The 24192-nt window shown below is 43.4% G+C and overlaps 1 protein-coding gene across 1 annotated transcript; it reads left to right on the forward strand.

The window, feature by feature from the left end:
* The first annotated feature begins 3954 nt into the window (after window positions 1–3954).
* On the forward strand, window positions 3955–22905 carry LOC147737335 (uncharacterized). Its single transcript, XM_086923619.1, is given in 3 exon segments — window positions 3955–5754; window positions 9278–9282; window positions 21243–22905. Coding segments are annotated over 3 exon segments (3282 nt in total). The 5' UTR covers window positions 3955–3984; the 3' UTR covers window positions 22750–22905.
* The last annotated feature ends 1287 nt before the right edge of the window (window positions 22906–24192 follow it).

Below are 24192 nucleotides of genomic sequence, written 5' to 3' on the forward strand. Positions count from 1 at the left end.
GATTGTAGATTTATCAGGACACAAGGTGGACCCAGTAGAACGCTAGAGCACAGCGTGCAATAGCCGGAGTCATGAATTCTAAGGGTAGGCAAAGTTGGCGGAGTACCACTACGCAGAGTTCTGCGGAGTTGAACAAAAACTTGGTGAAATTCCACTCCGTAACTCCGTCCCGTCTCATCCCAATTAATGAAACAGAAACCTCACATACCTTTGGTAAAACAACAAGTAACTCTATCATTACATGCTAAAATGCATATAATCGCCTCACAAAAGTGAAAAGGAAAATTTAGCAAGCATGGGAGAGTGGATGATTTTGGGGTCCTCCTCAACCTAAGGGGAGAACTAAGCAGAAGCCTTAGACACAAAGAGCATATCAGGCTGAACGATTCAATGATGCTCCCATCTTCCTAGGACCACCCCAAGCACAGTCAGTTATGGGCAAAATTACAATCCCAACCAAAGGCCCTGCAAAGCATTATGGGATGAGATTCTAGAGTGCAGTGAATATTATAGTATGCAATATCAAAACATTCCTGAAGCTGCATCTCTCCCGGCTCAACTGAGAGCTAATACTATAATATTCACTGCACTCTAGAATCTCATCCCATAATGCTTTGCTGAGCCTTTGGTTAGCATTGTATTTTTGCCCATAACTTTGCTTTGGGTGGTCCTACGAGGATGGGACCACCACTGAATCGTTCAGCACGATATGCTCTTTGTGTTCAAGGCATCTGTTTGGGCCTTCCCCTAGGTTAGGGGGGACCCCAAAATCATCACCTCTCTCATTGCCTGATATTTTTCGAAGCTCACTTTTGTGAATTGGTTATATGCTTTTTAGCAAGCAAAGGTAAAGTTGTTTTATCAAAGGGTTGTGGGTGTAGTTGCTAACTCCCTACGTGGCAGAGTCAGAGTTTTTGCATGAACTCTGTGTTTTCAATTTAATGCGTTGTTAGCTAATCTCTGCAACCTCCACTAGCGGACCTGAGTTCATTGCCCACGGTTAATAAATTCTTCAGCTGAAAGATTTTACCTGCTCAACTTCACCAGCTGGTAAAGTGCGGAGGTAATCAGGAGATTTCAGTTCAGGGAAAAATCAGAGTTCAGACCGACAGCAGGTCAGGCCAAGGATTTGCAAGGGAAAATAGCAGCGTGCCGTCCTTTTCCCAAGGGGCAATTATGCCTCCAAACGATTTCAGTTCCTGCCCACAAAATAACTTTTAGGTAGTGTGCATGATTTCCATTGGTCAAAATCCATAGTGTAACCGTGATGTGATTGTTCTCTAACCCAAATCTTCTGGAACCCATACGTAATACCTTTGTTCAGTGGTCATTGTTCTTTAACCCCTCCCACGCTTATGACGGAACCGCTCCGTCACGCCCCTCGGGTGGGCTGTGCAGGTGATGCAGCGGTTCTGTCATGGCCCGCTCACCGCGCCTGCGCGGCGCTGATCTTGCGCCTGCGCAGCGTGTTCTATTGAGCGGGCGGGCCATGACGGAACCACTCCATCACAAGCACAGCCCACCCGAGGGGCGTGACGGAGCAGTTCCGTCACAAGCGTCGGAGCGCCGAGGCACCCCCCCTCCCCTTAGCGCTGCGGCGGAATTGCCGCCACAGCGAAAGGGTTAAGAATGTGCAATATCACTTCCCTTCGGAAATAGTAAATACATTTGCAACTCAACGTGTCCACTCCACTCGCTCTCTTCTGAGCTTGCAACATAGTCAATACAGTTTTATTCAAACAGAAAGGATGTACATTTTTCAAACTGTAGGACAGAAACTTCAGTGATAATACTCGTAGCTTTAGTGCAATCGGGACATTTTTTGATTATTCTAAGGAAATAATGAAAGACAAAATACATTTTTGAGGCCTACATGGAAAACCACTAAATCACTATTTTCTAAAGAAAAAACATGCTAATGTTGAAAACATTAAAGAACTAGAGATGCATAAGAAATAATATAAAAACACCATTTCATTATACTTGTAAGCATAGCCTAATTACGTTTCATTAAGAAACATGCAATCACTTTCTCTCGGATTTACATCTCAAAGAAAACATAAGCAGGACTAATTTTACTTGAGCATTCTCATAATCATATTTTGTTTTAAAACTACAGACTGCATCACTACCTTTCATATTATTTTCATAGCACATTAGTAGGTTTCTCTCTCTGTCATGAATGACTTAATCTCAAACCAGTTTGTGACCCTTCTGCATGCTTTTACGATGCAGTTTCAAACTCTCACGTGTTTCACAAGGCACACTGTTAGTCATGTTTCTTAAGTATGTATTATGTATCAGTATCACACCCAAGGGTAAGGAATTGAGTGACCAAAACACTCTTAATAAAATAATCACGCTCCGCCAGTGGCATTTAAAGCAGTGATTACAACAAGGCAGATTCCTTTGTTCAATGAAATGTCCCTTCATGGATGCCTGAAATAAGGAATAGCAGAGTCCTTTAAATGGGCAGGGGAGTACACAACATCTGACAATTCATTAAAGGAGGTACAAATACCTTACTGTGATGCCAGTCATCATTACAGGAAGAGTAAATTGCTGGTGTTGGATGCTTCTGAGAATCTGTGTCATGATACATGTGTAACTTGTGTTTCTTTCTACAGTATTCACTACTTTTGCGCTCACGACATTGAGTCTCAGTGGTCCCAAGTTCCCTGTCTATGCAGTATCCATGACCTGTTTTACCCCCTTGGAGTGCAACTCACTTATAATTTCTAACTCTATTTTTACAGGTCACTGAAGCAACAAAAAGAAAAATAAATGTTGTAATGTTGGAAACATTTCTATAAAGGGTTATTTTGAGGAAAGTAGAAACACTCTAAATCTCTGAAGAAAAACTAGTTCTATGCACCAGGAATGGTGAGGAATTTGGTGCAGAAGAAACTGCTGAATGTGAAAGTGATTTATCGACTTTCTTACAATCATTATTTGTTGTCAAACCTTGAAGTACAATGACCAGGAACATTTACCAAGTGTCAGTTATTGGGATTGAATAGCCTCTGAAATAATAACTGTACCTGCATGTAAATTGAAAATCTACGGCAGCTACTAAATATAAGAATATTTTCACTTAAAGGAAGCATTTCACGGTTGGTCAAGCAAAGAACATTGGCAACAACTGATCCTCACACAGAGCACTTGGGAATATTCAGTGTTGCAAATTCTGCCTGATGGTTTATGAGAAATGCCTTGGAGACCTAAGCCTCTCCCAGCAAATCAGTATCCGTAGACGTGATGTGACAGAAGTGTCAGGAAGGCTAATAACCTCAGTTTACACGAGCAAGCTTATGTCTCCGTCTCCTGTGATTCGGAGGAAAGAAAACATTGTGTTTTAAAGAATAACTGAAAATGTACTTCTCAGATGTCATTACAGCAAAGACACTGGATTAACATCTACAATATAGAAAGATTTGTCCCACCAACTCTGTCTCTTGGGTTGATCTGTGTTGTTTCCAAGTGTGCCAGACCTCCAAAGTTAATGGTGTACCTTTTTGGGCCTCACCGGAATAGGAAGCTTAAAAAGGGCCAGTGTTACACTATTGATAATTTGAGAACTACCCTAACATGTTTTAATCCATGTTCATTCCTTGTATAAAAAATGTACCTCACTTGTAAGTACTAATCCTCAAAGACCCTATCAGTGCTTTTAAAACTCCTAAATTAAATGCGATAAATTGCAGTCAGAATAAGCTTAATTCTACTTGAAGGAATCCTTGTGGGCATAACTTGGAGAAAATGAATCCATGAGGGGTATCTTAATAAAAATAAGGGGCCCCTCAGTGAAAGTTTATAAGACAAGTTAGATAGGCTGGCTTCAAAGATAAGAACATTGATCTCCAAAAAAAAGCTATAATTAGGTGAATGCAAATGTGAAGAAGAGCTTCGGCAGTGTAGTTTAGAAGTTAATGTTGAGTTTTAACATAAACAAGTACAGACTCCGGAATTAGATTCAGACTTAAGATGGCATGTGGCCAGGAACAAACCCAACTTAGAGATACAAATAACTTGAATAAGAGCAATGAATGTGAGAACAACTTTAGTTATCAATCCCACCTCACTAAACACAAGAGAACTCATACTGGACAAAAACCGTATCAGTGTCCTGAATGTCAGAAAGGCTTCAGTCGGAAAAGCGATCTCATTCAACATGTGAGAATCCACACTGGGCACAAACCTTATCAGTGCACTAAGTGCCTGAAGTGCTTTAGTCAGAAAAACCATCTCATTCAACACGAGAGAACTCATACTGGGCTCAAACCGTATCAGTGCTCTGAATGCTGTAAAAGCTTCAGCCAGAAATCTACTCTCTTACAACATGCAGTAACTCATACTGAGCAAAAACATTATCAGTGCTCTGAATGCTGTAAAAGCTTCAGTCGGAAATTCAGCCTTATTTTACATGAAAGGACCCACACGGGGCAAAAACCTTTTCAGTGCTCGGAATGCAGGAAAAGCTTCAGTCATAAATCTGGTCTCACTTGTCATGAAAGAACTCACACTGGACTAAAACCGTATCAGTGCTCTGAATGCCAGAAAAGCTTCAGTCGGAAATCTAGTCTCACTCACCATGAGAAAACTCACACTGGACTAAAACCATATAAGTGCTCAGAGTGCCAACAAAGCTTCAGTTGTAAGGGCAATCTCATTCAACACGAGAGAACTCATACTGGGCTCAAACCGTATCAGTGTTCTGAATGCCAGAAAAGGTTCAGTCAGAAATCTAGTCTCACTCAACATGAGAAAACTCACTCTGGACTAAAACCATATAAGTGCTCAGAGTGCCAACAAAGCTTCAGTTGTAAGGCCAATCTCATTCAACACGAGAGAACTCATACTGGGCTCAAACCGTATCAGTGTTCTGAATGCTGGAAAAGCTTCAGCCAGAAATCTACTCTCTCACGACATGCGGTAACTCACACTGAGCAAAAACATTATCAGTGCTCTGAATGCTGTAAAAGCTTCAGTCAGAAATTCAGCCTTACTTTACATGAAAGGACCCACACGGGGCAAAAACCGTATCAGTGCTCTGACTGCAGGAAAAGCTTCAGTCACAAATCTGGTCTAACTCAACATGAGAAAACTCACACTGGACTAAAACCATATAAGTGCTCACGGTGCCAACAAAGCTTCAGTTGTAAGGCCAATCTCATTCAACACGAGAGAACTCATACTGGGCTTAAACCGTATCAGTGTTCTGAATGCTGGAAAAGCTTCAGCCAGAAATCTACTCTCTCACGACATGTGGTAACTCACACTGGGCAAAAACATTATCAGTGCTCTGAATGCTGTAAAAGCTTCAGCCGGAAATTCAGCCTTACTTTACATGAAAGGACCCACACGGGGCAAAAACCTTTTTAGTGCTCTGAATGCAGGGAAAGCTTCAGTCATGCATCTGGTCTCACTTGTCATGAAAGAACTCACACTGGACAAAAACCATATCAATGCTCTGAATGCTTGAAAAGCTTCAGTCGGAAATCTGGTCTCATTCAACATAAGGAAACTCACACTGGGCTAAAACCGAATCAATGCTCTAAATGCCAGAAAAGGGTCACTTTGAAAAAAAATCTCACTAGACATGAAAGAACTCACTCTAGGCAAAGACCTTATCAGTGCTCTGAATAATGGAAAAGCTTCAGTCAGAAATCTGGTCTCACTGAACATGAGAAAACTCACACTGGGCAAAACCTTGTCATTGGTCTAAATGCCAGAGAAGCATCTGCTGGAGACTCAGTTTGATTCAACATGAGAAAATCCACAGGAGAAAAAAATGTATCAGTGCTCTCAGTGTGACAAAAACTTCAGTCATAAAAGCAACCTCTCTACATGACAGAGACAAGGTGGGAGAGTAAAAGGTGCTCTGAGGAGAAGCTTTCAGCATTGCAAAACCTTCACATGAAGCCGCCACAAAGACATCAATCAATTTATCGTCCAACAAACTGTTTACTGAGTAAAGCGCACAATGAGGGATAGAAATTTGTGAATTAACCTCATTCCTTAGTGACTATTTGTGGCCTCATTCCATTCCGTGTATTTTGCTTCCTGAGTGTTAATAAGCCATGGCTCTGACCCACAAGGTCCACTCGATCCTGAACTTTGAGGCCACGCCTTCAAGGATCTGGAATTCAAGTAACCTCAAACTATTTCCAGCCTTAATGAGCCTCAGCAGGTGCCTGCGGCAGAAGTCCCTTTGTCGTAGGACTGTATGGGACCAACGTCTGTTCATGCCTGTGCAATTTGTGACTGATTATTGAAAAAAAACTAAATGAGATGGAAGGACTGATCATTATTCTCAGCAACATCCCACCACATCATTCTCCAGTCTCTGTGTCTCTGTGCCACTAAAGACAAGACCAACTCTATGCTAACCATTCCTGTCACTACTCTAAAAAGTCCTAATGACTTCTGTTCCAATAGGACACATCTTCGTATTACAAAGATCCACTTTAGTGACCTCTTTCCAGGTCCATTTATGTTACAAATGGAACCTACTTCCCATCTGTTGAGGACAGTTTCACGAGCTTTAAAATCACATCAGACATACCCAAGAGAGTCTCACAGATAATCTGAGTTGTACATTTTTAGTACTACTAAGGAACTACAAAATGCTTTTCACAAATTACGTGCGGTTGTTCTGCTTCTCCTATCTTTTTCTGTGTGTAGTTGTCTGCCCCGACTTCACAGTTTCCCCACACGTTAGTATAGTTTTTAGTAGTAAATGTGGAAGGGACAGAAGGAGTGGCTGTAAAATGGGGAATGCTTATAAATAAAGGGGAGGGGTGAAGGCAGAACTAAGGACGAGTTAGGGAGGGGTTTAGGGAAAAGACAGGCACTCACCCACTAAAGAGTAAGCCCATTTCTGTTTATAAACCACAACTCTAAAGTCACTAAGTCATAATGTACCTAAAACAATCGTAAATGTACTTGTGCTCAAAGGGGGATTAAGTCCAACATCACACATGGCCTACCACTGGAACTGCAGCAAACGCCTATAAATAATAATGGTGGTAGGGACATAAAATAAAACCCTATAGGAAATAATGTTAAATTAAATATTTAAAACTAGTTAAAAAAAATCTAAATGTCATTTAATGGCAAAAAATATTTAAAAGAAAACATTTCATTATTTTTTAATGTTGTAATACATTTTTTACATTTAAACACTAGTATAACATTCATTATTAGTAAAGTCAAATTACATGAGTTCAGCACATTTAATAATTATTAATACATAAACAAGATGTTACTTCAGGTGGGAAACCTTTAATTCAATCTTAAGAAAAAATATAATCTTTAATATGTTCAACTAGGGTGGAAATCTCCCTGTGTAAAAATATATAGAATATTTTGAATGTTTTTTAAACTTAAAAAAATAAATCTTTTTAAGTTAAATATTATTGTAAATTAATTTGATATACTTTTAATGTAGAACAAAATGCATTTAACTTGTATTTTAATTGAATATGTAATTGATTTTAAAGAAGTTAAAAATGTTTTTTTAAAGATTTGTTGAAAAAATCCCACTGAAAGTAAAATCCCTATATTTTCTTATTATGTACTCTAAATTACTAAATTGCCTCAGATGGGACAAAGCCTTTAAAAAGGTTTTGTATAGAATTAATTGAATTTCTTTTTTGAAAAGACAAAACACATTATTTTAATGTATCTTTATTTCTTATGAGGTTCTATTTCTAGGTCTCGGCTAGACACTACTTGCGCTGTCTCAAAGAGACATGTTTATCTCCTTTATAGGCTTCAGCCCACTCACAGACTTACCATTAGCTGGCTCCACCATCGATCTAATATTATTTATCCCCATTTGTCCATGGCATACATTCGTCATGTCTCTACCTACGAGAGCATAGACCAATTACTACTATCCATCCCCAGCTGCCATTTTAGCATTTGTTATCAGTGCTACTTTTTTCTTTAATTTAGAGCACTTGAGACGGGTGCTCATGGTTTATGGAGCACCGCTGAAAACAGGGATGAAATTCTTGTTCTCATCTCATAATATTTGCTGTCCATTCAAACACCAAAATCAAATGTCAGATGCTGTCTCATCTGCTGACTGCTATCATACACAATGGTTCCGCCCTGTGTTCCGCCCCATTCACGTTACCTGCACCCCCCCACCGCCACCACCATATAGCGCGTTTGTGCCTCACAATGTGCATGAAAACTGAAGCCCGAAATCAAAAGTCAGACGCGGTCACATCTGCTGACCGTTCTCTATACAATGGCTCCGCCCTATGTTCTGCATCTGTCTCTCTCATCCCTTACACCGTTCTACGCCCCCCCACTGCCACGCCATACAGTGCATTTGCGCCTCACAACGCACATGAAAACTGAAGACTGAGATCAATTGTCAGATGCTGTCTCATCTGCTGACTGCTTTACCCTAAACGAAGCGCAACACGAGGCCGCTTAAAAAACGAAGGAACACAAAGTAACAAAACTTGCGCAGGTCTCCCTAGCACAGCGAGAGAGCCCCTGCTACCGTATTTACTGCTTTCTCAGAAAATAGCCACATAATGCCTTCGGGGCCTTGCTGTTTGAACACTTTTTGGCCCATATCTCTGCTTGTGGTGGTCCCAGGATGACAGGACCACCACCAAAGAGTCAACACAATACAGCCTTTCTTTTAAAGGTACTGTCAGAGTCCTCACTCTTAGTGGGGACTGCAAAACGATCACCTCCCCTGGATTTTCGTGTCTTTTTGAGCTCTCCCACTGCTGTAGCTTTTACTCTACAACCGGTAGTGTTTCAACCCCTCGGGGCCTGATGCATGGTAATTTAATGGCATTTAATCAGACGTGGACGGCCTGGAAATCCACAAATGTGATGTTGATCCTATGCCCTCTAGGGACTGACTGTATGGTTGCAATTCAATGCTTTTTCAGTGTGATGGCCTCTCGACGGGTTGTTTTTACCATTGCAGCTTTGATATCAAACCCATGAAAGAATACACAAACACAAGGTTAATTACTGAAAAAATCTTACTGGGGTTACCATAATGATTGCAAATGTTTTATTGGTTATCACAGTAATGGTAATGATTTTTGCAAAAGGTATGTGTTTATCACAAAACAAATGATTGAACGAATAGGAGATGTTTGGGTGACCCTCCAAGGGGTCCCCAATGATTACACAATGTCATCTATGTATGTTCCATCTGACAATGTACATATTTGTAAAATATTTTGTAGTTTTTAGAAGTGTGTTTTAAATAAATGTACTTCTGCTTTTTCTAAAGAGAAGGTACTGACTGGACAATCAGTTATTGGGTGTTGGTATTGCGTGCCAGTGATTGGTGATTACTAGCCCACATCAACTCCCTTGAGTAGGCCTTGGACTGCTCCTCCCAGCTAACCTGTGAGAGTCAAGCGCTACAATGGGGTGTTTGGTTCCCAGTGAAGACAATTGTGGACACATCTTTAGATATGCCTGACTGCTCTGTGCAAAGCTATCAGAGGTTGAGCACAGGTTATCTTTTAGTGTGTATCTAGCTTGCCCTGTAGAGAGCGGTGGTTCCTGCCTGGCCTGGGTGCGTACCTCAGCCAACCAGGAATCCCATTACTACCATTCTATCAATCATCGTAAATCAGCTATTTAGGGTCAACGAGCCTCCTACAGAACATTTCATATAACATGAATATCAGCATTTCAGAGCAGCTTGAACGAAGGAAGCCACACCAGCAGATCTTTGAGCACAGCAACATTATAGGAAGTGAACATTACATGGTCTTTGAGTCAGTGACCTCACATAACCTTTGACCAAGTGACATCGCAGAAAGTGACATCACATGGTGTTTCTTATACATTTCAGTCCCTTACTGCATGTGGTTTGTAATTGGTGATATATTTATTGCACCAAATAAAATACAACTCTACTGAGTCAGAATGTTTCAAGTGTGATAAATACCACCCAGAGTAAAGATGTTTTCATACCATGTTTGCAACACACATCTTCAAAACAGGACTCAGTGAAAAATCCTTAGCTACAAGACATTCACAGTGACAACGTTTATAGCTCTCAAATTGCTGAAACCTATTTGATTTGTCAATGCTTGTTAAGTCTCTGTCTCCCTTATTTTCTAAGTCAGGGTGTTGCATTACCAGTGGTTGGCCATGCGTGGTGCTGCACTCTCTATTGCTCCACTTTTGCTCTAGTAAGTTACATTTGTACATTTTACTCCACCTCTGTTTAAGCGTGTGCAGATGTGCAAGTCCACATTTTTTAATAACTTTATACTCATAATGGTGAATAGCTAAAACTAGCAACGTTACTCTACGAGCATCCTTGCATGTATAGATTACTCACAGGTGTAAGGTACCTTTGTGAATAGCCTTCGAGGTGTCCAACTCAACATGGGTGTTTCATTTTTGTGGTAACTCTAAAGTGGACGCAGCACTTGGGCTATTATTAGAGCGAATGAGATGATCCTGCGCGAACACCAAAGCACTCGTCCGATGTGTTTGTTTGGCTGGTTCTTTGAGTTGGTTTGGATCATCAACCTTGGACCATATCCATAACCTGGAAGCTCTGAAGACTTCACACCTGTTATAACTGCCTGAAGTTTCAGACATTTTGATGGCCGTAGATTTTGGTTTGACTTGATAACCCAACTCTACTCTGAGAATTTTGTACTCCAAGCCACTTCTGTGCACCTCGTCACCTTCTGTGATTGGTTCATTCCAAACCCTTGCATCAAATTCCAGTCTTAATCATTACCGGAGACTAGACTTACCTTTCTCCCTTGAGCATGGCTAGCGAGGACAAATACTATTTCATATGTGGCTTCAACACTGCATCAGTGGATCAGCATTTTAATTTACATTTTTTTTTGCATTTGTTTTTGGTTTAGAATACATGACTAACTGTATCCTTTATTTCCTTTGGGGCAGTTGTTTTTGCTAAATAATAATCCCTAAATCACAATTATTCTTTTGATTTTGCTTCAGAATAATTATTAAATATTCTTCTTTATCTAAACTTGGTTAGAATCTTGAAGTTCTTGTCCCTTTTTTCTTTGAAATTTGTGACTTCGAACTGTTTTGCTTTACCATCAAACGAGGCCGTACTGCACAAGTCATATTACCAAAAGCGAGCTACGGACACTTTAGTAGAAGACACATTTACCTTTGCTGAAAGAAGTGTGGGAAGAACAAGGCAGGCTGACTCCGGGAAGCCGACCACTGAGCTGAAAACCTTACTGTCTTAGGTGGAATCAGCACTTGCTGTGGATGCAAAAAATAAAGACTATGAGGGGAGCTGTTGGTAGCTGGGTCCCCAGAATTTGAGACTGCCACCCTCTCTCAAGCAGTTGAAGTATTTAACCCCTTCCACGCTGATGACGAGCTGGGCTCGTCATGGCGTAGCCTCCTCGCACGCTGATGATAAGCCCAGCTCGTCACATAACATGCGATTTAAAAAATCTCAGTGTGCGAGCGGAATTCCGCTAGCACGCATGAGGTTAAAGATGCATGCGTCAGACATTCAGGTCTCAACAACTAAGACTGCCCGCTCCTGTCATACAACACTTGCACTGGTACCTGAGTCACTTTACCCTGTGCTGTGTAGGCATTTAACATAAACAATTTGTGCTTTGTAAACAGACAGCACCCCTCTTTGTATATAAATGAGCTTCTATTATTATTATTATTATTGCATTTCTTATATAGCGCCAGAATCGACCCCCGTAGGGGTATCTCCGCGCTTGCCTTGGGAACCCGTCCTGGTTTTTCCCTGTGAGATAGCCCCTACAGGGCATCCCCAAGGTGAAAGCCAGGCATCCCGCCGCGGGGGGCCGTTGTGGAGATTAAGCAAGCTTAATGCCCAGAGTTGCATAGTGTGAACCCATGATTAGGTCAGGCACCGAAGCGAGAATTATCGAGTCCGAGGACATTTGAGCTCAACACCCTGCCGCGTCGGGAATCGAACCCTGGTCCCGGGTCTGACCTCTGCTTCAGGGTCTGCCTGCTCTAACCAGTGAGCCACACTTCTCCACACTTCTTCTATGAGCAGACACCCCAAGCTCCCATCTGTTCTAGTCGGATGATAATGTGAGCACTGTAAGGTAATCACAAACAAGGGATGTATTGAGAAATAATTGAGAAATATTGGGAAGTAATCGGCTTCCAAGTCACGCAGCTGCCCTTGACCCTCAGGTAGGTCGCTCCCCTCCCGCTGCAGCTCCGCCGCCATCTGCCTCTGTGAACGCCTCCTGACCTGCCTGTGCGCTGCTCCTGTGCCTGCCTGTACTCCTGAGCACTTTGTGTGCTCCTGGCCTCACGGTTCCTGGCCCCCGGTGATTTCGCCGCCCTGATTGCTTCGCTGCCTTCCTGCTGATTGCCCCAACCCCTTCCTTCTGTACCCCGCCCCCCTCCCATGCTCCCTGCCAGGTTTTTCCCAACGCTGCCTTCCCTGCGTCCCCGCCCCCCTGCTGCCGATTCGTCACTCCCACCAGCCCCACCCTCCTCCCAGCTGAGCCTTCCTCCCACTCCTCCATTTATGGCGGCCGCTGCAAGGCCGCGCAGTGGATGCGCGCAACGGGTGCACCGCTGGCCAGCCCGTCTGCGCCTGTCTGTGCTGGACCACGCCCAGCGCCACGACCCCTGGACCAAGCACCACCCACGAAGCCACATCTGGTATGATGCCAACACCCTCATCGCACTCAACCTCGGACAACCATCCAAATGCAACAAGGCCGCGCCCAAGCGCACCCACGGCCTCTTCACCTGCTGGAATTGCAGCTTCTCCTGCACCAAAGACACTGAGCCACCAACCACGACGGAACCAAATCAGCTCAGATGCATCCTGCTCAACACCCGCTCCGCAAGCAAACACGCCATAGAGCTCTGGGACCTGTTCGACTCCACATCACCAGACATCGCCTTCCTGACAGAGACCTGGCTGAACGAAACCGCCACCCCAGACATCACCATCCCTGACGGATACAAGATCACCCGCAGGGACCGCATTAAAGGAGTCGGCGGAGGAATTGCCATCATCTACAGGAGCACCATCAGAGTCTCCACAAGCACCACCGACACCCTCAACACCGCTGAACACATGCACTTCCAGATTCACAGGGACCCCACGACCACCCTAAGAGGCACCCTCGTCTATAGACCACCCGGACCCCGCCCCCATTTCTGCAACTCCATCGCAGACTTCACCAGCACGCAAGCACTGACCTCCACCAACTACATCCTCCTTGGCGACCTGAACTACCAATTGGCAAACAACAATGACAGCAACTTATCCACCCTGATCGACAACCTCTCCACCCTCAGACTGACACAGATCGTCACGACACCCACCCACATCGCCGGCCACATGCTCGAAGCCATCTTCACCTCCAGTCCCCATGTCGCTTTCAGCCATGCCTCCGAGCTCACCTGGACCGACCACCACTGCGTCCACTTCAGCTTCCAGAAACCCATCTCACAGCACCGCACCCCACAGATCCCTAGACGCCGTTGGGGCAAAGTCACCAAGGAACTACTACAAGCTCACCTCGCATTCAACCCCCCAACCAACCCCACCGACCCCGAGGAGGGGGCCTGCGTCCACAGACACTGGATGGAAGACTGCGCCAACACCTTAGCCCCTATGAAACAGCACACCAACAGGGACCCCAGCCAAAAAGCAAGCTGGTTCACCCCGGAACTCCTAGCCTCCAAGCGCGCCTGTCAGAAACGGGAAAACAACTGCGCGATGAGAAAACGCCTGATAGCCACACAGCCCTCAAGGATGCCATCGGCAACCACTACCACCTCATCAGGACCACCAAGAAGACCTCCTTCAAAGACCGCCTCGACAACAACACACACAACAGCAAGGAGCTCTTCAACATCGTGAAGAAACTCTCAAACCCTGGCTCCTGCACCAACGACATCCCGCCATCTCAAGCTCTCTGCGATGCCCTCGCTGCCTTCTTCCACCGCAAGATCACCGACATCCACGACAGCCTCAATCCCCGGACGCGCCCCACCAACCCCACCGCACCGTTACCACCAGCACCCACCGACCACCTCACCACATGGACCAGCGTGACCACCGAAGACACCATCACAACCCTGAGCACCATCCACTCCGGCGCCTCATACGACCCTCATCCCCACCACATCATCAACAAGGCAACAGCTCCATTGCACCCCACCTGTGTAACATCATCAACGTCTCATTCAAAACCGCGACCTTCCCTGAGTGCTGGAAGCACGCCGAAATTAACGCCCTGCTGAAGAAACCCAAGGCGGACCCGAGCGACCTCAAGAACTTCCAGCCCATCTCCCTGCTCCCGTTCCCGGAAAAGGTCATCGAAAAAATCGTCAACACCCAGCTCACCCGCTACTTGGAAAATAACAACATCCTCGACACCTCCCAGTCAAGTTTCCGCAAGAACCACAGCACCAAGACCGCCCTCATCGCCGCCACAGACGACATCAGGATCCTACTCGACAACGGCGAGACAGCAGCCCTCATCCTCCTGGACCTCTCCGCCGCATTCGACACCGTCTGCCATCACACACTACTCACACGCATCTACCGCAAAAGGTTCAGCGACAAGGCCCTGGAATGGATCACCTCCTTCCTCTCCGACAGAACCGAAAGAGTTCGCCTTCCCCCATTCCACTCAGAAGTCACCAAGACCATCTGAGGCGTCCCGCAAGGCTCATCCCTCAGCCCGACGCTCTTCAACATCTACAAGGCTCCACTCGCACGCATCGCCAGACTCCACGACCTCAACATAATCTCATATGCCGACGACCCACAGCTGATCCTCTCCCTCACCAAGGACCCCCTCACCGCCAAAGCCAACCTGCACAGTGGTATGAAGGCTGTCGCCAACTGGATGGAAGACAGTCGGCTCAAACTGAACACGGACAAGACAGAGATCCTCCTCCTCAGACCCAACCCCTCTGCCTGGGACGGCTCCTGGTGGCCCACCTCCCTGGGCACTGACCCGACTCCTACCAACCACGCACGCAACCTGGGAGTCATCCTCAACTCGAAACTCACCATGGCCAACCAAATCAACGCAGTCTCTTCAACCTGCTTTTACACCCTCCGCATGCTCCACAAGATCTACAGATGGATCCCTACAGACACACGGAAAACTGTCACCCACGCCCTCATCAGCAGCAGATTTGACTACGGCAACGCCCTCTACGCCGGAGCCCCGTCCAAGCTCATCAGCAGACTGCAAAGAATCCAGAATGACTCGGCATGCCTGGTCCTCAACGTCCCATGCCGAGACCACATCACTCCCCACCTGAGAGACCTGCACTGCCTCCCCGACGACAGAAGAATCACCTTCAAACTCCTGACCCACGCAAACAAAGCACTCCACAACACCGGCCCAGAATACCTCAACAGCCGACTGTCATTCTACGTACCCAACAGAAAACTCCGCTCCGCCGACCTCTCACTGGCCACCGTCCCACACATCCACAGAAACACCACCGGGGGCAGGTCCTTCTCACACCATGCCGCAATGACATGGAACGCCCTCCCTCTCCCCCTTTGTCAGACAGAAGACCCACAGACCTTCAGTAGACTACTCAAGACCTGGCTCTTCAACCGCTAGCTGCAGCCACCCTCCCCCCCAGCACCTTGAGACCATCGTGGGTGTGTAGTGCGCTTTATAAATTCTCTGATTGATTGATATGTGGTTCTTTATGAGTTTTGATTTATGCTAATTTGCAGCAATTCTCCAGGTTACTTTTTTCTCAGTTCATCACTTCATATCCCTCTTTGCTCCATCAGTTAATCATGACGTTGGATGTAGGATATGTTGTTAGTGTTCCTCAACCTTGTCACAATCCCTTTGCCCTCGATTTGACGGCATGTGTTTTGTCGTCATGTTGGTCCAGGATGAGCCTTCTCAAGGCAGAAGGCGCTGTAATAGGGATATTTCAGAAAATATGAAATCATCAGAGCTGCAAATTGTGACAGAAAAGAGCTGAAAATGTACCTCTTTAAAGATTATCACATTATGATGCATCAGCACTCCTCTCACTCTTAGAAACCATTTACCCTCCAATCACATGTTGACTGTCTGTGTCTTGGACCATGTGCAGAGCTTGGATGCCTTCCAGTGATAGTCAGGTTATATTAATAGGATATATATATATATATATATATAAGGTAAAATGTGTCCACACTTCATTAGCACTCATCCCTCTTATAATGTGATGTGGGGAGCTATGTTCTGAATACTGGTTTCTATTTGTGATTGAATGTTTTGACCTGATATGTCAGACACATGATCTCTTAAAAGGTCTTCCTGTTACTCGGTGTATAGCTTGTAACCAGCTGGAGCTGTGGCTGGAAGGGTCTATGTTATTTACGGATCAGTATATAGAGCGTTGAAAGAGGACAGATATCACACCAGATTCCACATGACCTGGTTCGGATGTCAGCAGGATTATGGTTGGCAACAGGGAGCTGAGAACATTCTCTAAAACATAATGTATCATGGCGGTTGGACTGAATATCCATCACGCTGCAGATTGCCAGACCCTGGCTTTCTTTCATCACCTAGCTCCTCTCCCTGTTTAAAGCTCCTGTGCGTCGTCTGTGACCAGGCACCACCAAGCTCACATCTCCCACATATGTAAAGGAGCACTAGGCTTCCATCCTCCTCCCTGTGTAAACACGCTAGTGTGCCATCTCCAACCAGGAGCCACCAGTCCTGTATGTAAATGAGTCTATGTGCCATCTGTAGCCCGGCTCGCTTGTGCATATGTACACATGCACAAGGCTAATGTGACTCCTCGCCATGTAAACAAGATTGTGTCCCGTCTGCAACCAGAATCATTGTACTTTTAGTAACCAAGCTGAGGTGTGGTGCCCTTTAGAATCGAGAACAACCTCTCCTATTTCTCATCTCTGTGTAAAGAACATGGTGGCACTGTGTGACCAGGAATAACCAGGCTTCTATCCTCATTATGTAAATCGCCCTGTTACCACAGAGGCTAATTCTGTGATACATAAATGCTATGGGGTTAGTGCACCGCAAGTGTTGATGGGCTCGGCTAGTACCCAGTGATGAACATCTAAAGCAGACAGGCTACACAAGTGGTAAATCACCCTCTGTCATACATTATACAGATATTGCAAGTCACTAAGTGGTTCTGTGACCATATAGAATAATAAAGCTGACGACAAAGCTCCTTGTTAGGGTAATGGAACTCAGAGATGGTTTAAAATATCCTTTTAAATAAGCCTGGGCAGTGACCTCCGCTCAGTTTGCGGAGTTTTCTGCACTCCACGGAGCACGCAGAATTTCAAGGAGCGGAGTTTTTTCCTCGCTTGTGCTCGTCAAGGTCAAGTTGGTGAGTTGAGTGAGGAAAATCCACCTCCCAGCGAGATTTTTTCCTTGCTCGCCAAGGTCTAGTTGGTGAGCGCGAGTGAGGAAAATCAACCTCTAATCAATCTCTAAAATGTCTACTGCTCAACTGTCGATCTGCAGTGAAACATGCTTCTGACATAGCCGACATCATCATCAATCAAGAAATAGACATAACAATCCTGACTGAAACCTGGTTATCTGAATCCTCATCCCCAGTCCTGGACCTTCTTGTACCACCGTACTATAACATATTAAGACTGGACAGACAGATAAAGACAGGGGGAGGTATTGCCCGTATCCATAGATCGATTTTAGAAGTTGGCCAATTTCAATCCGACCACCTCGAATCATGCGAATACCTAGGGCTCAACATAAGATCGGCAAACAAACAGATCTGCAACTTACATGCCCTATATCACCCACCAGGAAACAATCTGAACTTCATTGACCAACTGATGGAGATCATCACTGCTAACGCTAACTCCGACATTAATAATATATTTTTAGGTGATTTCAATCTATGTTGGAACGACAACAACGACAAACAGGTCAACGCCTTTAAAGAATTTTTAAATGATCTAAAACTATCCCAAGCATGTCTTCAACAAACACACTCAAAAGGAGCTACACTGGACTGGATTATCTCGAAGAACAAGGACATCTCAATCCTCTCCATTGAACAGTGTGACTGGTCAGATCACCACGCCATAACCTTCCTAATACCATCACGGGAGAAAATAAAAACGATTCAAACTACCAAATTGAAAAGATGGATCCGAGATACCAAGGACTCAAATATGGATTTGCTATCTGAAAATTGCAAGAGAGACTTAAACCCACCTGACAACTTGAAAAATGTGAACGATCTAACGAACCATTACAATACCACAGTAACGGAAATAGTCAATGCCACCATACCACTCAAATTAAAAAGAGTTACCGAAAAGACAACAAATCCATGGTTTATTGGAATATTGAATGAAGAAAGACGTAATTTGAGACGAGCAGAATGAAAATGAACACCCATCCTCTCCTACATTGAAATCACTCAGAAAAATCAGAAATGAATATAACAAGAAGATCATCAACACAAAAAAGGAATTTATCAGAACAGAATTATATAACGCCAAAAACAGACCACATAAATTATTCAAAATAATAAAACAACAATCTAACAAGTTGGCAAAATCTGTCCAAGAGGTCACTAAAACACAAGTAACTTGCAAAGAATTTTCTACCTTCTTCATTAACAAAGCCAATAAGTTGGCAGAAGAAATTAGGACCGCCGCAGATAACATCAAAGACAACACGCCTCCATCACTATATGATCCGAATTATGCGAACAAGACGACTATAAACAAAGCACACTGGAACACTTTCAAATTATTAGACCAGAATGAAATTGCTAAGGGCCGTGACGGAGCGGTTCCGTCACAAGCGTCGGAGCGCCGAGGCACCCCCCCTCCCCTTAGCGCTGCGGCGGAATTGCCGCCACAGGGAAAGGGTTAAGAATGTGCAATATCACTTCCCTTCGGAAATAGTAAATACATTTGCAACTCAACGTGTCCACTCCACTCGCTCTCTTCTGAGCTTGCAACATAGTCAATACAGTTTTATTCAAACAGAAAGGATGTACATTTTTCAAACTGTAGGACAGAAACTTCAGTGATAATACTCGTAGCTTCAGTGCAATCGGGACATTTTTTGATTATTCGAAGGAAATAATGAAAGACAAAATACATTTTTGAGGCCTACATGGAAAACCACTAAATCACTATTTTCTAAAGAAAAAACATGCTAATGTTGAAAACATTAAAGAACTAGAGATGCATAAGAAATAATATAAAAACACCATTTCATTATACTTGTAAGCATAGCCTAATTACGTTTCATTAAGAAACATGCAATCACTTTCTCTCGGATTTACATCTCAAAGAAAACATAAGCAGGACTAATTTTACTTGAGCATTCTCATAATCATATTTTGTTTTAAAACTACAGACTGCATTACTACCTTTCATATTATTTTCATAGCACATTAGTAGGTTTCTCTCTCTGTCATGAATGACTTAATCTCAAACCAGTTTGTGACCCTTCTGCATGCTTTTACGATGCAGTTTCAAACTCTCACGTGTTTCACAAGGCACACTGTTAGTCATGTTTCTTAAGTATGTATTATGTATCAGTATCACACCCAAGGGTAAGGAATTGAGTGACCAAAACACTCTTAATAAAATAATCACGCTCCGCCAGTGGCATTTAAAGCAGTGATTACAACAAGGCAGATTCTTTTGTTCAATGAAATGTCCCTTCATGGATGCCTGAAATAAGGAATAGCAGAGTCCTTTAAATGAGCAGGGGAGTACACAACATCTGACAATTCATTAAAGGAGGTACAAATACCTTACTGTGATGCCAGTCATCATCACAGGAAGAGTAAATTGCTGGTGTTGGATGCTTCTGAGAATCTGTGTCATGATACATGTGTAACTTGTGTTTCTTTCTACAGTATTCACTACTTTTGCTCTCACGACATTGAGTCTCAGTGGTCCCAACTTCCCTGTCTATGCAGTATCCATGACCTGTTTTACCCCCTTGGAGTGCAACTCACTTATAATTTCTAACTCTATTTTTACAGGTCACTGAAGCAACAAAAAGAAAAATAAATGTTGTAATTTTGGAAACATTTTTATAAAGGGTTATTTTGAGGAAAGTAGAAACACTCTAAATCTCTGAAGAAAAACTAGTTCTATGCACCAGGAATGGTGAGGAATTTGGTGCAGAAGAAACTGCTGAATGTGAAAGTGATTTATCGACTTTCTTACAATCATTATTTGTTGTCAAACCTTGATGTACAATGACCAGGAACATTTACCAAGTGTCAGTTATTGGGATTGAATAGCCTCTGAAATAATAACTGTACCTGCATGTAAATTGAAAATCTACGGCAGCTACTAAATATAAGAATATTTTCACTTAAAGGAAGCATTTCACGGTTGGTCGAGCAAAGAACATTGGCAACAACTGATCCTCACACAGAGCACTTGGGAATATTCAGTGTTGCAAATTCTGCCTGATGGTTTATGAGAAATGCCTTGGAGACCTAAGCCTCTCCCAGCAAATCAGTATCCGTAGACGTGATGTGATGTGACAGAAGTGTCAGGAAGGCTAATAACCTCAGTTTACACGAGCAAGCTTATGTCTCCGTCTCCTGTGATTCGGAGGAAAGAAAACATTGTGTTTTAAAGAATAACTGAAAATTTACTTCTCAGATGTCATTACAGCAAAGACACTGGATTAACATCTACAATATAGAAAGATTTGTCCCACCAACTCTGTCTCTTGGGTTGATCTATGTTGTTTCCAAGTGTGCCAGACCTCCAAAGTTAATGGTGTACCTTTTTGGGCCTCACCGGAATAGGAAGCTTAAAAAGGGCCAGTGTTACACTATTGATAATTTGAGAACTACCCTAACATGTTTTAATCCATGTTCATTACTTGTATAAAAAATGTACCTCACTTGTAAGTACTAATCCTCAAAGACCCTATCAGTGCTTTTAAAACTCCTAAATTAAATGCGATAAACTGCAGTCAGAATGAGCTTAATTCTACTTGAAGGAATCCTTGTGGGCATAACTTGGAGAAAATGAATCCATGAGGGGTATCTTAATAAAAATAAGGGGCCCCTCAGTGAAAGTTTATAAGACAAGTTAGATAGGCTGCCTTCAAAGATAAGATCATTGATCTCCAAATAAAAGCTATAATTAGGTGAATGCAAATGTGAAGAAGAGCTTCGGCAGTGTAGTTTAGAAGTTAATGTTGAGTTTTAACATAAACAAGTATAGATTCCGGAATTAGATTCAGACTTAAGATGGCATGTGGCCAGGAACAAACCCAACTTAGAGATACAAATAACTTGAATAAGAGCAATGAATGTGAGAACAACTTTAGTTATCAATCCCACCTCACTAAACACAAGAGAACTCATATTGGACAAAAACCGTATCAGTGTCCTGAATGCCAGAAAGGCTTCAGTCGGAAAAGCGATCTCATTCAACATGTGAGAATCCACACTGGGCACAAACCTTATCAGTGCACTAAGTGCCTGAAGTGCTTTAGTCAGAAAAACCATCTCATTCAACACGAGAGAACTCATACTGGGCTCAAACCGTATCAGTGTTCTGAATGCTGGAAAAGCTTCAGCCAGAAATCTACTCTCTTACAACATGCAGTAACTCATACTGAGCAAAAACATTATCAGTGCTCTGAATGCTGTAAAAGCTTCAGTCGGAAATTCAGCCTTATTTTACATGAAAGGACACACACGGGGCAAAAACCTTTTCAGTGCTCGGAATGCAGGAAAAGCTTCAGTCATAAATCTGGTCTCACTTGTCATGAAAGAACTCACACTGGACTAAAACCGTATCAGTGCTCTGAATGCCAGAAAAGCTTCAGTCGGAAATCTAGTCTCACTCACCATGAGAAAACTCACACTGGACTAAAACCATATAAGTGCTCAGAGTGCCAACAAAGCTTCAGTTGTAAGGGCAATCTCATTCAACACGAGAGAACTCATACTGGGCTCAAACCGTATCAGTGTTCTGAATGCTGGAAAAGCTTCAGCCAGAAATCTACTCTCTCACGACATGCGGTAACTCACACTGAGCAAAAACATTATCAGTGCTCTGAATGCTGTAAAAGCTTCAGTCAGAAATTCAGCCTTACTTTACATCAAAGGACCCACACGGAGCAAAAACCGTATCAGTGCTCTGAATGCAGGAAAAGCTTCAGTCACAAATCTGGTCTAACTCAACATGAGAAAACTCACACTGGACTAAAACCATATAAGTGCTCACGGTGCCAACAAAGCTTCAGTTGTAAGGCCAATCTCATTCAACACGAGAGAACTCATACTGGGCTTAAACCGTATCAGTGTTCTGAATGCTGGAAAAGCTTCAGCCAGAAATCTACTCTCTCACGACATGTGGTAACTCACACTGGACAAAAACATTATCAGTGCTCTGAATGCTGTAAAAGCTTCAGCCGGAAATTCAGCCTTACTTTACATGAAACGACCCACACGGGGCAAAAACCTTTTTAGTGCTCTGAATGCAGGGAAAGCTTCAGTCATAAATCTGGTCTCACTTGTCATGAAAGAACTCACACTGGACAAAAACCATATCAATGCTCTGAATGCTTGAAAAGCTTCAGTCGGAAATCTGGTCTCATTCAACATAAGGAAACTCACACTGGGCTAAAACCGAATCAATGCTCTAAATGCCAGAAAAGGTTCACTTTGAAAAAAAATCTCACTAGACATGAAAGAACTCACTCTAGGCAAAGACCTTATCAGTGCTCTGAATGATGGAAAAGCTTCAGTCAGAAATCTGGTCTCACTGAACATGAGAAAACTCACACTGGGCAAAACCTTGTCATTGGTCTAAATGCCAGAGAAGCATCTGCTGGAGACTCAGTTTGATTCAACATGAGAAAATCCACAGGAGAAAAAAATGTATCAGTGCTCTCAGTGTGACAAAAACTTCATTCATAAAAGCAACCTCTCTACATGACAGAGACAAGGTGGAAGAGTAAAAGGTGCTCTGAGGAGAAGCTTTCAGCATTGCAAAACCTTCACATGAAGCCGCCACAAAGACATCAATCAATTTATCGTCCAACAAACTGTTTACTGAGAAAAGCGCACAATGAGGGATAGAAATTTGTGAATTAACCTCATTCCTTAGTGACTATTTGTGGCCTCATTCCATTCCGTGTATTTTACTTCCTGAGTGTTAATAAGCCATGGCTCTGACCCACAAGGTCCACTCGATCCTGAACTTTGAGGCCACACCTTCAAGGATCTGGAATTCAAGTAACCTCAAACTAGTTCCAGCCTTAATGAGCCTCAGCAGGTGCCTGCGGCAGAAGTCCCTTTGTCGTAGGACTGTATGGGACCAACGTCTGTTCATGCCTGTGCAATTTGTGACTGATTATTGAAAAAAAACTAAATGAGATGGAAGGACTGAGCATTATTCGCAGCAACATCTCACCACATCATTCTCCAGTCTCTGTGTCTCTGTGCCACTAAAGACAAGACCAACTCTATGCTAACCATTCCTGTCACTACTCTAAAAAGTCCTAATGACTTCTGTTCCAATAGGACACAGCTTCGTATTACAAAGATCCACTTTAGTGACCTCTTTCCAGGTCCATTTATGTTACAAATGGAACCTACTTCCCATCTGCTGAGGACAGTTTCACGAGCTTTAAAATCACATCAGACATACCCAAGAGAGTCTCACAGATAATCTGAGTTGTACATTTTTAGTACTACTAAGGAACTACAAAATGCTTTTCACAAATTACGTGCGGTTGTTCTGCTTCTCTTATCTTTTTCTGTGTGTAGTTGTCTGCCCCGACTTCACAGTTTCCCCACACGTTAGTATAGTTTTTAGTAGTAAATGTGGAAGGGACAGAAGGAGTGGCTGTAAAATGGGGAATGCTTATAAATAAAGGGGAGGGGTGAAGGCAGAACTAAGGACGAGTTAGGGAGGGGTTTAGGGAAAAGACAGGCACTCACCCACTAAAGAGTAAGCCCATTTCTGTTTATAAACCACAACTCTAAAGTCACTAAGTCATAATGTACCTAAAACAATCGTAAATGTACTTGTGCTCAAAGGGGGATTAAGTCCAACATCACACATGGCCATCCACTGGAACTGCAGCAAACTCCCATAAATAATAATGGTGGTAGGGACATAAAATAAAACCCTATAGGAAATAATGCTAAATTAAATATTTAAAACTAGTT

This window comes from Lissotriton vulgaris, chromosome 1_1, assembly GCF_964263255.1.
Source record: "Lissotriton vulgaris chromosome 1_1, aLisVul1.2, whole genome shotgun sequence".
In the NCBI taxonomy this organism is placed as follows: domain Eukaryota; kingdom Metazoa; phylum Chordata; class Amphibia; order Caudata; family Salamandridae; genus Lissotriton; species Lissotriton vulgaris.